Source organism: Pithys albifrons, chromosome 4 (genome assembly GCF_047495875.1).
Source record: "Pithys albifrons albifrons isolate INPA30051 chromosome 4, PitAlb_v1, whole genome shotgun sequence".
NCBI classification, from domain to species: domain Eukaryota; kingdom Metazoa; phylum Chordata; class Aves; order Passeriformes; family Thamnophilidae; genus Pithys; species Pithys albifrons.
In genome coordinates this window covers 85,213,029-85,229,512 of record NC_092461.1, presented here as the reverse complement: position 1 = coordinate 85,229,512, position 16,484 = coordinate 85,213,029, and the positions used below count along the sequence as shown (strand labels likewise).

Genomic DNA, 16,484 nt, shown 5'->3' with positions numbered 1-16,484 from the left:
TTAATTGTTTCATTCTATATTGCATATTTCTTGGAAGTCCTTTACCTGTCAGCACACTGAATCCTCACTTACACCAGATAGCCCCTGAGAAATGTCTGCCTTCCCCACAATGTAATTTTTTATTCTAGTAGGCAAGAAGTTTCTCTGCAATAGCAATATTCACATTAACATGGATATGTTATTGGTTAAAAACCATAATGAAAACATTTTTCCAGTAAATAAAATACTCTTAAGACATTCCAGAAATATTGAATATCTATCAGCCTGAATATGTCAATATCTCAATCTGCTGTGTCTAAACCAGAAGTATGTCCATCATGAGAATATTCATTATAATTAAAATACATCTCATGATTGGTGCTAGTGTCATTCCATCTGATCTGTTCAGAAGTCCTTAAGGCATTATCTTAAATTAGTGAAATGAACCTTTAAGAGAAAAGCAAAATGTACTCCTCTCTCCCTCTTCTCCAACTACATCGGTTTGATTGGTTGTTACATTACTTTTTAATGAATAATTCACTGGTTTCTTGGAGCAAACATTTGTTTTCTTGGATCTTATAGAATCTATGTTGATAGCTTGGAGTCTTTTGCCAAAGGAAATGGCAGCAAAAGCAACTATCACAGAGATAAAGCAGTTTCACATTTCTGCTTCTCCTGTGAAGTCATTAGAACAGTGTTAATGTACCAAACCTTATGATCTGTCAGAGTCATCATAGAAATACTTCTTTATGAGATGGCATTTCTGTTGTTGCATCAAACATCCATAATAATACAATGGCAATGAAATAACGCTCAGCTTGTCTTTTAGATAAAGAGTAGCACACAACCCTTTTAGAAATAATACCAAGAGTGTAGGGGTTACTTAAACTCTTTTACTAAAGTCAGAATTGGATGTGTAGGGCAGAGATTTGACTGCATTATCATTCAAAGAAAAAACTTTGTAACCCTTAATAGAAAGAAGGGAATAGCTTTGGTGTCTTCAGTTGTATAGAAAGTAGCACAGGAGGGATCCAGCTGGCTTTGCCTATTCTTATTTTGCTTTTTTTGTAACATTCATGGATACTATATTGGCTTTAAAGCCTACCCTACGCTGGCAAAAACATTTAGATAGCCTGTTGTAATCATATTTGTTTTCTTTTGGTAAAAAAAAGCCTTTTTTTTTTTTCCAATACCCTTGTTTTTAATGTTTGGTTTTCTCCTCAGCATAAGGCTAAATGACATGAAAGAATATTTCCGCTCATTATCCACTCACCCAGATCATTGATAGAGATATTAAACAGGACTGACTCCAGTACTGATACTAGGGGAACACCACTACTGACCATCCACCAATTGTATTTAACTCCATTCACCACTCTCTGTGTTCAACTGTCCAGCCAATTTTACCCCAACAGATAGTGCATTTGTCTGAGCCATAAGCCAGCCATTTTCTCCATTAGCAGGCTCTAACTGCAAGTATTCTTTCCTTTGTATTCAAGTGACATAATTATAAAAGTTTGCATGACAGAAAAAAATTGTTTTTTCAGCCTGGGCTATACACAACTTTTGCATCATGATACCAGTATAGTTATGTCTGTTTTTTTCTTGTCTGAGGTAGTTACACCAATATAATTTTGTGTATATGCAGTAAAGGCAAGGGAAGAGTACTTTATATATCAGAGTTTATTTTCCTTTTCATATAGGAATAATCTGTACTAAAATATCTTTTATATATAAAGCCACAGTAATAAAGTATACTAGTATAACAGAAGCAGTATATCTTCTGTGAGCACAAAATGCCAAAGAATTAAATCTGCAGTGCAAGTAATACTTGGAAAAACAGTAATACTTGAACCAAAACTAAATGCTCAGTGTATGAAGCCTATCAGCAGTAATACCGTAGATATGCCTGTGCAAAATTAGGCTTCTTTGCAAAAATATATGTTCAGAGACCAGTGGATAGATCTCTGTCATTCCAAATTAAGCCTCAGCTTTCTGCATTGGCTAGAGTGTCAGTGTCCACAGCAATTTCTCTCTGTCTAGCAGTGGCAAAAGTATTTTTAAAACATGTAAATTTTGGTAAATTTTTCTCCAAAGCTTCAAAATTTAAAAGAAGAAGAAGAGTAACAAAATTTTTTGAAGGAGCGTGTTACCAGTCATTGTCATAACCATGATGTTAAGTGATGTAAGAAAGTGCAGTCAGCTCTTCCAGTTGCTCCAGCTCAAGACTCCCCTGCCTGGCCCTGGAGCCCAGCCTAGTGCCTGGAGGCCCAAAGCCTCTGCCTAGGCTCAGGGATGTGGCTGACACTTTCCTGTTTGCAGGCTCAGCCAGTAACACGGCTGACCATGTGTCTCAGAGACTCACAATGAGGACACTGCTGCGGTCAGTCATGCAGATTGACACAGACAAGGCTTTGCTTTCAGCAGCACCTACCTGCACGACTCCCACAAAGAGCACAGACAGCCTAGTCCCCTCTTCCTCTTCATCTGGGAAGGCAAAAGGTCACTGGTGCAGACACAGAGACACATATGCACAATGCTCTCCAGGTTCACAAGCACACACACATGGATCCCCTCACTACCTACTTCTGTTTGCCCAACACCTCTTCCTGGATCCCAAGTCCTCTTATCTGCTTCATGGGTCCCCAGCTTACCAGCTAGTACATACTCAATACTTGCTGGCAAACTCACAGAACTCACATGCTTGGCCCTCATGCACCTCACGTTTGCAATTCCACCCGAGCACCTGATCTGGATCCAAGTACCCCTACTCACTGTTCAGACCAGCTTAAAGTTTACTAGCAAAGACATACACACACCCCATGCACACCACGTCTGGGGAAGATAGGCTTTTGGCCCCTGTGCTCCCCAGTCACCCCACTAGATGGCTTCATAGGGCGCCGTCTGATTCCAGTATCTGGCCCCAGTTTTCACTCACACACGTGCAGATCTCACCAGTAGCTGGCATTTAGTCCGTACAGCACACTCACACATGCAATGAGAGAGAGTGAGATTATGTAGAGGGTTGACTAAGAAAAGATTTAATAATATGTAAGATTATAGGACAGACTGGTGATCAGGTGTAAGGCTCAGACAAATGCTGCAGGACCAGCCCCTTTTATACCCATTTCTGTCTGATCCTTTGTTCCTCCCTGCATGTTCCCCATGGCTCAATACAGCTCCACTGATTTCCCCATCCCCCCAGGTCTGGGGTCCTTCTGATTTACAGTTTTATCACTTACAAAGTCCAAATTGATCTACCCGGAATTGTTGCCCTGAGGTTTCTGGATAGCCCATCAATTATCATAAGGTTTGTTTCTTGTCTTTGTCTCCATGTTTACTTCATCAGGTCTATGTCTCAGTGTATTTTGTTTCTGTTTTCCCCTTTTTATCTATTGGTTTATCAGTTGTCAAGGTCACTGATCTGATAACTTTGCAGGAATAAACATTCCTACACTCTCAGGTGCAGCCAACATTTAGTGCATCTGACCAGGTATGGTCCTCATCATTCCCTCCTTTTATCATTTGTGCCTCAGGTTCGTGTTCCTGTATGTTCCTGTTTAAGGCTTTCTCTTTTTCTTATTAACTTCTGTTACACTGAAAAGAGGTCCTTGACTAGATACATGTACAAGATCTGACACTCTTCTCACATATAATCTTACATATGGCTAGTATAATACATTTTTCTGTGTGGACAAAACCTCATGGAATTTTTGCAGATCAGGTTTTGGTTTTGACATTTAAATTAGTTTCTGATCTAGTAAATAAAAGAATGAACAAATCCAAAGTTTTACATGAAGCATCTTATTTCAAGACATACACTATATACTATTATAAAAGTATAAAAATGTCCGTAGGATGGCATAAAAATGTTCATAGGTATTTGTGATTATTTTCTTCTCTGCAGAATAGAGGTCAAATATTTACATTATCTTAAAATATGTTGTAGATCATGTCTAACGTTTGATTTCTGTCTTTTTTTAATCATTAGGAAATCCTGAAAAAATTTCAGAAGCAAATGTGTATGTCCAAGTTCTCGATGTTAATGATAATGCACCGGAATTCCCTAAATATTATGAAACATTTGTTTGTGAAAATGCAGATTCTGGACAGGTAAGCATGAAGAAGTTAGCCATCAGTTTTCTCATTACAATGAAGAGTTGGTCTGACATGTTATTGTTTTCCTTAGTATTGATTATTTCAGTTCTGTGAGTATAGGCTGCATTTTGTTTATTTCTGTTGATATATGTATAGTCTGAAATTTGAATTTCAGAACACTGACAAATTTTTCCCCCTTTAAAAGAAAATTAATATGTCTTGTTTGTCTTCATAAAAAGTAATAAGAGAAATACAGTCAGAAACTTTTGCAAAAAACCCATATGGCACAGATTTATCTCATGTTAATGTCACAGATGTAAAACCTAGGTCTGGTAATTTTCAACACTAGCACAATGAAGGCTGGAAGAAACAGGCTTATGCCAGATCCAAACCAGATTTATTCTGTCCTTCAATTAAAAATCATTTATTGTGATCTGAATTTAAACCCTGTCTAGTTCAGTGGAAGTCTAGAAATGTTTAAAACACTGCCTTTACAACAACTTCCCCAGCTGCCAGCTTAAGCTATTGTTGTATTAAGCATCCTTCCCTGGAAGTTTTTTGCATTTCCCACTCACTCCCCAGATGAATGGGATGACATTAGTCAACTGCCCTAATCCCCAGGCACACTGCTATTTTTTAATTTTCCCCCTGCAAAACTAGAAACAAGGATGTTAAAAGCTGGGGGTTTGTTTTGTTTTCATGGGGGTTTTTTTGTTTTGTTTTGGGGTTGTGGGTTTTGTTTGTTTGCTTTTTAAAGAAAAAGGTACAAAATGAACAACAATAAAAAGAGAAAAAAAAGGAGCAACAAAAGCTATATATGGAAAAATCTATATGTTTTCTCACCACTATCAAGCATTATTGAGACATACAAAAAAGACCTGTGGGATATCTGTTATGGTTCCATTCAAATATTTTGCTGTGTTTTGGTTTCTGAATCACAGAGCTTTTCTTTTCATGCCAGTTTGGTGTACTTTGACCATGACAAGTCTGCAGTTAAATAAACCTTTTCCTGTTGCTGAAGTAATTTCTTTATAGACTTTTGCATCCATTTATGTTTCTCTATAAACATTCACTTTGTTTGTTCTGCACTACCTTTGGTTCAGAGGCATTTGGAGTAAGTAATTTCTTTTGGTCTGCAGGTAACCCATTGACAGATCAAAGTGCAGCATTGAATCAACTGCACTTTATGTTTCTTGACTTCAAGACACCATGAATTAAATATGGGTGTTTATAAAATAGATATTTGCAATCCATGTTTTGGAATTGCCTACAATATAAAAACCCAGGTGTTTTTTTTCTCAAGGTTTTTATATTCCATAGTTACTGATAAATAGTATCTGTATGCTAATCTATCAGTAGTTACTTTTCAACATCAATTAGCTATACATATTAAGTGTTTTTGGGATCACTGGATAAAATGACACTGTAAAGAATAGCAGAGGTAACAATGTAAATAGACTATTGGGTATAGTACACAGAATAATTTCTCTTTGACATTGCAGTACATGAATGAGGGACGAACATGATATTTTTCTCATTTTACATATAGGAAAAATATTACTTTTTTTTTTTCATTGCTGTAGGCTTTTGGGAATTACAGATATCTTTAGCTTAGCCTGTGGAGACTGTGACAGTAGTGTTAAATAATATTGTCATTAACAAATGATCTTAGGAAGAACAACATGAAATTGCTACTGAAGAGCATAATTATCACAGTCAGAGTTTATGATATTTAATTCAGTGTTTATGATTTAAATTGAATTGTTAGCTGATGTATCTTCTTCAGTGTTATTAACCTTTTGGTTTTTTTATTTTTTTAATTTTTACTCACAGGAAAAATAATCTTTATTTTTGTCAGCAAGAAGCCAAAAGGTTCAAAAGTGATTTTATAGATGGCCTGTTTGTCCATTGGATAACAAAATTTGAATTTCTGAAGAATCAGTTTAAGCAGTTTAAGGACTTAATCAGGACATTAAATACCCTTTTATCTTAACCATATTTCTGCAATCAGTTCCAAATAGCTCTGAAATCTTCTTACATGATGAGTTGAGATCAAAGCTTATATAGCTACCCTGTCACATTTCAGTTTCTAGAACAGCCATTTCTATCCATTTAGCTGGAAAGAATATGCTGGGAGGTGTTCTCAAAGATGTTCTGCTCTTCTGGAATTCATTTCTTTCCCTAATCTGAGCTGAATTGTGTCTGTTTTCATGGAACACTCCAAAATATATTTACATCTCCCAGTTTACAGTGTTTAGGGGAAAGAAAGGAAAGGCACTGCAGAGGGAAAGATATTAGGAAAAAAAGAAATTTCTTATTCAATCCAGACTTTATCCTGGTGTCTGACTGGTTTACAATAAAAGAAATATAGAGTCATGTGGGGATTAAGTTATTTTTACATAGCCTAAGAGTATGTGGGGTCATGTTAAATAGTATGAAACACATAATGAACAGAATAATTATCATAGAATCATAGAATCATAGAATCGATTGGGTTGGAAAAGACCTCCAAGATCATCGAGTCCAACCCTTGGTCCAACTCTAGCTCATTTACTAGATCATGGCACCCAGCGCCACGTCCAATCTGCATTTAAAGATCTCTAGGGATGGTGAATCCACCACCTCTCCGGGCAGCCCATTCCAATGCCTGATTACTCTCTCTGTAAAAAATTTTTTTCTGATATCCAACTTAAATTTCCCCTGGCAGAGCTTAAGCCCGTGCCCCCTTGTTCTATTGCTGAGTGCCTGGGAGAAGAGACCAGCCCCCACCTGGCTATAACTTCCCTTCAGGTAGTTATAGACAGTGATGAGGTCACCTCTGAGCCTCCTCTTCTCCAGGCTAAACAACCCCAGCTCCCTCAGCCTCTCCCCATAGGACTTGTGCTCCAGTCCCTTCACCAGCCTTGTTGCTCTTCTCTGGACCCGCTCCAGCATCTCAATATCCTTTCTGAACTGAGGGGCCCAGAACTGAACACAGTACTCAAGGTGTGGCCTCACCAATGCAGAGTACAGGGGAAGGATCACTTCCCTGGTCCTGCTAGCCACGCTATTTTTGATACAGGACAGGATCCCATTGGCCTTCTTGGCCACCTGGGCACACTGTTGACTCATGTTGAGCTTCCTGTCAATTAGTACTCCAAGGTCCTTTTCTGCCTGGCTGCTCTCCAGCCACTCTGTGCCCAGCCTGTAGCGCTGCAGGGGGTTGTTGTGGCCAAAGTGCAGGACCCGGCACTTGGCCTTGTTGAACTTCATCCCATTGGAATCAGCCCATCTCTCAAGTCTATCCAGATCCCTCTGCAGAGCCCTCCTGCCTTCCAGCAGGTCGACACTCCCTCCCAACTTGGTGTCATCAGCAAATTTGCTGATGATGGACTCAATCCCCTCATCTAAATCATCAATAAAGATGTTAAACAGGACTGGACCCAATACAGACCCCTGGGGAACACCACTGGTGACTGGCCGCCAGCTGGATGCAGCTCCGTTCACCAGCACTCTCTGGGCCCGACCCTCCAGCCAGCTCTTAATCCAGGAGAGGCTACACTTGTCTAAGCCATGGGCTACCAGCTTTTTCAGGAGTATATTATGGGAGACAGTATCAAAGGCCTTGCTGAAGTCCAGATAGACCACATCCACAGCCTTCCCCTCATCCACCAGGTGGGTCACCTGATTGTAGAAAGAGATCAGGTTGCCTATTGTCCTAGGCATCCAAACTCAGGCACAGTCAATAGTAGCTTCAGTCTAGAGGAAAGAGTTTATTTTGAAGTTTTGGATTTTCTGAAAGATTATAAAAATTCTTTGTCTGTTTTTATTGACTGAGTGTTTATTTCAAGTCCCTGTGTGGTGTTTTTGTGAGAGTTACAGACATGTTTGACTTAACTTCCAAAAGTCATTCAAACAAAAAGATTACATTTCAGTCTGTGAGACTATAATCTAAACAATAAAAATGGATGTAAAGAAGATAAGTGTTTTTTGACATCATACTAAATCCATTAATCATGCTTATTAGACATTTTGAATGGATTTTTCACTATCTGTTTAATGTTATCCTTCTGTACTGTTCTATAGTACAAAAGTCAACTGTATACTAACCACAATGGAAGGGGGTTTTTTGCACATAGAAAAACCACTTTTGCTGCACCCTCAATATTTAACACATTATTTTCAAAACAAATTGAACATGAAAGTTATGTGAAATAGCCTTCCATCCTATTACAGCTATAGTTATTATCAGATCAAATAGAAGAATATTAATAAGGCATTCAAACCCATTATTTCTCTTTCTTTGGACTTTATGACTTTATAACTGTATGCAAACATGGTAAATGATGATTGCAATGTGTTCATCAATAATTTTTATATTAACCATTTATGGGTGTGTACAGTAGCTATAAGCTGTTGCACTTCAGAGAAAATATTCTATACAAATAGTCAGTGGAGCAAATCTGTCCCAAAGGTAACACTGGACTAGAACAAGAACAGATCTGACCCAAAAGCTTAATTCCAAAGGCATTCATAAATTAACTCAGCTGGAAGATGCGGCTTAAAAGATGTAGATTATGGCAAACCCCTACATTATATGTAAGCAAGCTGGCCATCCAAAATGTACCTATCATAATTTCAGCCCTTTTCCGAATTTTGGTCTTTCTTTATATCATGCAGGATGCTGATTTCAGCTCAAGATAAGCTACACTGGACATACTTACATTCTGAATTAATGCTGTCACATGAAAGGGAGGAGGGAGTCAGAAATGCAAAGATTTCTTGTCTTAACTGTATTAATAAAAGTTATTAGCTATAAGCGCCCCCAGGATAATCAAAGCTTTATGAACCCAGCACTGCCTGCCGGACTCTGGACAGAACACAGGCTGGAAAGATTTTTGACTCCCCTATGAGGACCACACTTAAGCCAGGGAGAAATTATTAGCAATAAGAGCTTCTAGACAATCCCAACACTGTCTGTAGAACTGCTGGACAGCACACAGGTTGGAAGGGTTTCTGACCCCTAATATGAAGCCACACTTAAGCCAGAAAAGAACTTTTCTCACAACCACTCCCGAAATAACATCTATTAATGCAAATATGTGACAGTTATTGTGGGTTCTGCTTTGGGGGTGATAACGTTTAGCTGCAAGATTGTATTTAATTGATAGTAAAAGACCCCAAAAGAAACCAGCACAAAACACATTTTACACAAACACACTAAACTCAAGTTACAGTACAGCAATGTATCCCTTTTCACAACAGACAGAAACTAGCAACAAAGAACTACTAACTAAAACCACAGCCATCTAAAACACTTATCTAGACGCTCTCTCAATAACATAGGACAATAAAATATCTTGCACACCACCCTCTCTGTAACACAAAACAAACAGAAAGAACAGAGCTGCTTTTTATCAACACACGTGTAGAAGAAGCTGCACATTGAAAGTAAAGCAAGTTACTGTAGTTGCAAAACAGGGCTGGTCTTATAAAGTAAGAATAGCAAAAAGCAATAACCGATATAAAGTAGCAAAGTGTGAAGCAAGTTACTGTAGTTAGTATTAAGGCAGCAAAACACAGTCAGGAAAGAAGATGCTTATAAAGCAAGAATCAAAGTAGCTGTTAGCATAAGATGTATAATAGAATGTATAAAGGAATAAGATTTGTAAGAAAATAAAGTTAAGAAAGTAAAGTATAGGAAACTAGAAAGCACATGGTCTTCTTACCCCTACATTGTTCCAGGAGGTAGGAGGAGACAGGACAAGCTGCAGCAGTTACCCTCAGAGTCGTGGCATTTTCCCCTCTCTTCTGGAGTTTAAACTCCACACTTTTTCTATATTTTTTTTCCTCCTTCATGTGGTTTTGTGACTAATAGTCAATCTGCGGGGGGGGGGGGGGGGGGGGGGGCTGATGCAGATGTCTGAGGTGAGGTGGCTCCTAGAGTGGTTATAGAAGATGTTGCAAAGGGGAGGCCATGTCATTCCTTAAACACTCCACCCTATGTTAATCTTATCAGTTTGAAAGCTTTTGTCCTCTGCTTGGAGCATCCCTCCAGGAGGCTGAGGCGTCTCTCTCAACCCATCAGGGCTCATCAGGGGCCATCACCCCACAAATGCCATCATCTCTAACGCATATTTATTCTGGCAAGTCTGAGTTCCTGTAATTTGGGGATTGTGTATGAAGTGACTTTGATATCACAGCTCGTTTAACATTTTTTATTAGATCCAAAGAAGGGACTAAGTATACAGAGCACTTGGAGTTAGAGATAAGGAAAAAAAGGCAAATTTATTTACTCTCAACCTAGCATGTAATAAAATAATACTCCTTTACAATGAAAGTGAAAAGTACTCCTTCGACATTACTTTTCTACATAATGAAATGCTGACAGAAGAAGAGAGGTAATCTTTAAACAATTTCTAAGAGTATATGATTAATGTTAAAAATGAACAGCCTTCTCAGGTCCTTTCTAATAAATCGTGATGCAAAATTATTTTTGATAGCAGAGAAGTGAAAGTGATAGGTTAATAGTCATAGGTTTCACGTTGCATGCTGTCTTTATTATTTACAAAAAGCATCTGAGCATAATGATAAAAAAATGAAAAGTTTAAAAAAACCCCAATGAATGCATCCCAATGAATGCAAAACCATGATGAAGCTGTCAAAGTAACATCTATTGTAGCCGACTCTTATTCTAAACTTCATGTGTAGATGCACTGAGTGTAATTTGTAACATTTTAAAACAGTAGGTAAAGTGGCCCATGGAAGATTTCTTTTTCTGTTTTATATGGATAATGATTCAACAACATTATCTCTTAGTAGAATGACACAGGTGGGGCAAGTTTATCAGTATATGCAAGAAAACATAAAAAAGGATCTGTGTCCTGGTATGAGCTTTGTAATTCTTAATCCTTTGCTGATAAGTACAACATTTTAGTTATTGCTTAGTAGGAACATTTACAGTAGACCCAGAGAAGTCAAATGAACACTATGTCACTTTGCTTTACAAAACAGAAGCAGTCAACAGGAGAACCTTGTTCTTGAGGAACATGCAGGGCCATATGCATGGACCATAGTAATGAACACTTTAATCTGCTATCTGCACTTAACTCAGATGGTCAGTAAATATTATTAAGCAGTGATAGAAATCTTGCTACTTATAACCTCTGCCAATTTGAACAAAACCAGTTTTGTACTCCAAAAAAAGGTGTGTGATTAGACCTCTTACATCCTATAAACCATAGCAGAGCTCCTATTGAAGGATGTTGTGTGAAAAAACAAAGAAATTGAAGTCCAGAGAGGCAGTAAATATGTTGCTACTTCCTTTATTTTCTCAGTTGGATTGGTAAAACTATAGTTGGATATAGAAGAATACACAAAGGACTCAAAATTCTACACTAAGAGTACCTAGCATCAAACCTAAAAGTACTGATTGTTGTTCAGGTGAACAATCTATGCCTTAAGTTGAACTTGGTTGAATAAACTCTGCAGAAGTAGAAAGGGTTGTAACAGAAGTTTTGTTCTTCCTTCCGGAAATCTCCATAATTCCAGCTCAGGGAGACCACTTGGGGTTGAGGAAATAAATTTTCAATACATTTCAACAAGATTACTTGGCAGTCAACTTCTTCCTAATCCACATTTTTTTATTTACAAGACAAACAGAACCCAGCACACAGACATTCAGACCAAAGAGGTTTACTAAAAATATCTTCTGTATGAAATAATTACAGAATGAGAGGTCAGAGCTCTTACTGATATCTTAGACTCTCCCACTAATGATAATTTTTAGATGGATGTGCCCATTACTCAGTTAGATGAGGAAGCTGAGTATAGCAGGTCACATCTTTTTGTGACCTTAGACTAGAGACCCTGATGTTTCCAGCAGTGATTTCAGTGTGTTTCTAAAGAAACAATGAATGAGGCCCACCCACCATAATCTTGAATGAGTTTTTCAAAAAGAATCAAGTGAATTAATCTCTGCTTTAAAGAAATATCTGTTTTAAGTGGACTGCTGGATTATTAAAGCTTCTAGATTAATGAGATTTGAAATTAAAAATTTTAAAGCAATTCAATTTCAGCCTAGTCAATACAACAACTGATATAACCTTACAAAAGCAACATATCAGTCATTATGTTTTATTTGTTTACACACTAAAATGTCTTCTCCGAGGACACCCCCTTGTCGAAGGGGAGAAGCTTGCGTGCCCTCATGAGGTTGAGAGCTATGCTGGAGGTGGTTTGTGCTGCCGGTAGGGTCTCCCATGCCAGACAGGTCTCAGCTGAAGGGTCAGACAAAGTGTGTCCATGGACAGGATGGGCTCGCTACCCGTCTGGCAACCATCCTAGGAGAAGGACAACTCCAACCCCAAACCTGGGCAGATGGAGTTCGTTTAGCCCTGTAAGGCCATCCATCTAAGAGAAGGATACTCTAACCAAACCTATGTCCTGAGGTATTCGCTGTCACCATCCAAGCTCGCTAGGCCGTGGCAGATGAACCTTAGGAGTAAAGGGTGGGGCCAGTTCTGTGCACGCTGTGCCTCACCTAAAAAATCCATTGCGCAGGCTTGAAGGGTTCACCCACATTGCAAAGCCCTGTAGCGACAGGTGAGGGTCGAAAAAGGCAGGTGATAGGAAGCAGCTGGAAGCCGCAGACCCAACCCTGCATGCAGGCGGTTCAGGATATGGGTCATTAGAGACTTGACCCCGGAGATGACAGTCTCTTGCGGCAGCATCCTGAATGACCAAGCAGCCTTTTCTAGGGACAGCACTGCTTGCTCCACACGGAGAGGGGCCTAGCAAAGGTGGCCTAAACAAAGCTCATCTCCACACCCGGTTGGATAACCGCGGCCAACCGGCATCTTCCATGCAGTCAAACAAAAACAAAGAGATTTCAAAGGCATACACCTGCCTGCAAAGGTGTGCTCAAACTAACACTCGCATGTTGGAACATCAGATCCATGCTTGATACTGGGGATAGTGGACGTCCTGAGCGTCGTTCTGCTCTAATTGCCCACGAACTGTCATGACTCAACATTGACATTGCTGCTCTCAGTGAAGTTCGTCTTCATGAGGAAGGCAGCCTTAAAGAACATGGTGCTGGCTACACACTCTACTGGTCAGGCAAACCCAAAACCGAAAGACACCTTTCAGGAGTTGGCTTCATGATTAAAAACTCCATTGCCTCCAAACTTGAAAATCTGCCGACAGGTCATTCCGATCGCATCATGTCCTTACGCCTCCCTCTACACAACAAGCAACATGTTGTTCTTTTTTGCGTATATGCCCCAACTCTCCAAGCTGACCCAGCGGAAAAAGACAAATTCTACACAGACCTGCGCCGCCTCACCCAAAATGTTCCTGCAGATGATAAGATCATAATCCTTGGTGACTTCAACGCCAGAGTAGGTAAGAATTCTGAAGCCTGGAAAGGAGTCCTGGGCAAGCACGGCATTGGAAACTGCAACAACAACGGACGCCTCCTGCTAGAGTTTTGTGCAGAACGGCAGCTCACCATCACCAACACTATCTTTCAACAGAAAGACAGCCTGAAGACAACCTGGATGCATCCTCGATCCAAGCACTGGCACCTCATTGGCTATATCTTAGTACAACAGAGAAATGTCAGTGATGTCCGTCATACTTGAGTGATGCCGAGTGCAGAATGTCAAACAGACCACCGCCTTGTGCGCTGCAAACTTAACCTCCACTTCAAGCCCAAACCTAAGAGAGGCGGCATTCCAAGGAGGAGGCTCCAAGTCAGCAATCTTCAAACAGCCACAGTGAGAGACAGCTTCCAGGGAAACCTTCAAACTAGACTTAAAGATAATCCCATAGATCCCTCTCCTGAAGCGCTTTGGCAACATATTAAAAGTTGCACCCTGCAGTCCTCTGAAGAGTCCCTAGGGTTCTCCTCCAAGTATAACAAAGACTGGTTTGATGAGAACAATCAAGAGATCCAGGAATTGCTGAAGAAGAAGAGAACTGCTCACCAAGCACACCTTGCTCAGCCATCTTGCCATATAAAAAAAGCCGCCTTTTGTCTTGCATGCAGTAAGCTCCAACAGAAACTTCCAGACATCCAGAACAAATGGTGGCTCGACCTAGCAGAAAAGACACAACTATGCGCAGATTTGGGTGACCAAAGAGGATTCTATGAGGCCCTGAAAGCAGTATATGGACCCACACACCAGGTTCAAAGCTCCCCTATTCAGTGCAGATGGTCAAATGCGTCTAACAGATAAAACCTCCATCCTGAACCAATGGTCTGAGCACTTTCAGACTCTCTTCATTGCCAACCGTGTAGTCCAAGGCTCAGCAATTCAGCACATTACACAACAACTGGTGAAACATGAATTGGATGCAGCCCCTACTATGGGAGAGATACTTAAGGCCATACAACAGGTGAAAACTGGCAAGGCAGTTGGGGTTGATGGAATGCCACCTGAAATCTGGAAGCATGGAGATCAAGCACTCCATGCCAAATTTCATGAGCTTGTTGTGCGTTGCTGGGAACAAGGGGAACTACCACCAGGTCTCCGTGATGCAGTCATTATCACCCTGTACAAGAAGAAAGGAGAAAAATCAGACTGCTCAAATTACTGAGGTATTACTTTGCTCTCCATTGCTGGTAAAATCCTTGCAAGAATACTTCTGAACAGATTAGTACCCACTATCGCAAAAGATCTTCTACCTGAAAGCCAGTGTGGTTTCAGAGCCAATAGGAGCACCACAGAGATGGTGTTTGTTCTCAGACAACTGCAAGAGAAGTGTAGGGAACAGAAAAAAGGTCTCTATGTAACCTTCATTGACCTCACCAAAGCTTTCAACACTGTGAGCAGAAAAGACCTGTGGCAGATCTTGGAATGTTTAGGATGTCCCCCCAAATTCCTCAAAATGATCATCCTGCTACATGAGGATCAGCGTGGACAAGTCAGATATGGTGATGCACTCTCATAGTCCTTTCCAATAACCAATGGTGTGAAAGAAGGTTGCATTCTTGCACCAACTCTATTCACAATCTTCTTCAGCATGATGCTCCAAAGAGCCACAGCAGACCTCGATGAAGAAGACGGCATCTACATCCGATATCGTACCGATGGAAACCTCTTCAACCTAAGGCGACTGAAGGCTCACACCAAGACCCTGAATCACCTTGTCCGTGAGCTGCTTTTTGCTGATGATGCCGCCCTCGTTGCTCACACAGAAGCAGCTCTGCAGCGCTTAACATCCTGCTTTGCAGAGGCTGCTGAGCTTTTTGAGCTGGAAGTCAGCCTGAAGAAGACAGAAGTTCTCTACCAACCTGCACCTCAAGAAGTCTTCCATCATCCTCACATCACCATAGGCAATTCAGAGCTTAAGTCAGTCCAGCAGTTCACCTATCTGGGAAGTATCATTTCCTCAGATGGTAAGATCGACAAAGAGATAGACAACAGGCTAGCAAAGGCATACAAAGCCTTCGGAAAACTCCATAAAAGAGTCTGGTCCAATAAACACCTGAAGAAAAGTACAAAGATTAGTGTCTACAGAGCCATTGTACTGTCTACTCTTTTATATGGATCTGAATCTTGGGTCATCTACCGCCACCACCTGCGGCTTCTCGAACGCTTCCATCAGCGCTGCCTCTGTTCAATCCTAAACATCCACTGGTCTGATTACGTGACCAATGTGTCTGTTCTTGAACAGGCAGGGGTCAGCAGTATCGAGGCCATGCTGATGAGAACGCAGCTGCGCTGGGCAGGGCACGTCTCCAGGATGGAGGATCACCGCCGTCCGAAGATTGTGCTCCATGGTGAACTAGCCACCGGCTGCCGCAAGAGAGGAGCCCCAAAGAAGAGATACAAGGACTCCCTGAAACAACACCTCAGCCTTGGCCATATTGACTGCCACCAATGGTCCACTCTGGCCTCCAGTCGGGATTCATGGAGACACACCATTCATGATGCTGCTGCTTCCTTTGAGAATGCATGGAGAGTCAGTCTTGAGGAGAAATGACAACGTAGAAAGAACCTTTCCTTGCCAATGTCACTTAGGGAGACGTTCCGCTGTGCCTTTTGTGACCAGACCTGCCTATCCCGTATCGGCCTTTTTAGCCACCAGCACGCTTGCAGCGAGCGTGGGTAGTGCCCTTCTCAAATCTTCGTTCGCGAAGCCCAGACATGAATGAATGAAAATATAAAAGGTTTGTAAGCCTAGACATAAAAGCAATTAAGTGCCATTTTTGAGTCTGTGATACCAGTTTCCCTGGAAAAAGGCTAGAATTTCCTAGGTTAAGTGTATGAAAACCTGAAAAACCAGGAAAAAAAACCCTGCACAGTTTCCTTTTCTCTGCATAATTTTTCCTTTAGAGTCAGCAAAATAAGAGCTACCTCTTGCTCTCTGAATATTTTATAGACTAATCTGGCTTTTGCTGAATCTTAATGGAAGTGATA

At 40.5% G+C, this 16,484-nt stretch overlaps 1 protein-coding gene across 1 annotated transcript in view; it reads left to right on the top strand.

Annotated features, from left to right (window-relative positions):
* LOC139671660 (cadherin-19-like) overlaps window positions 1-16,484 on the top strand; it is an 82,932-nt gene that overhangs the window by 53,640 nt on the left and 12,808 nt on the right. The window contains exon 9 of the mRNA XM_071554893.1: window positions 3,971-4,092. Within this exon, the coding sequence (XP_071410994.1) occupies window positions 3,971-4,092 (122 nt within the window). The remainder of the gene's footprint in view (window positions 1-3,970; window positions 4,093-16,484) is intronic.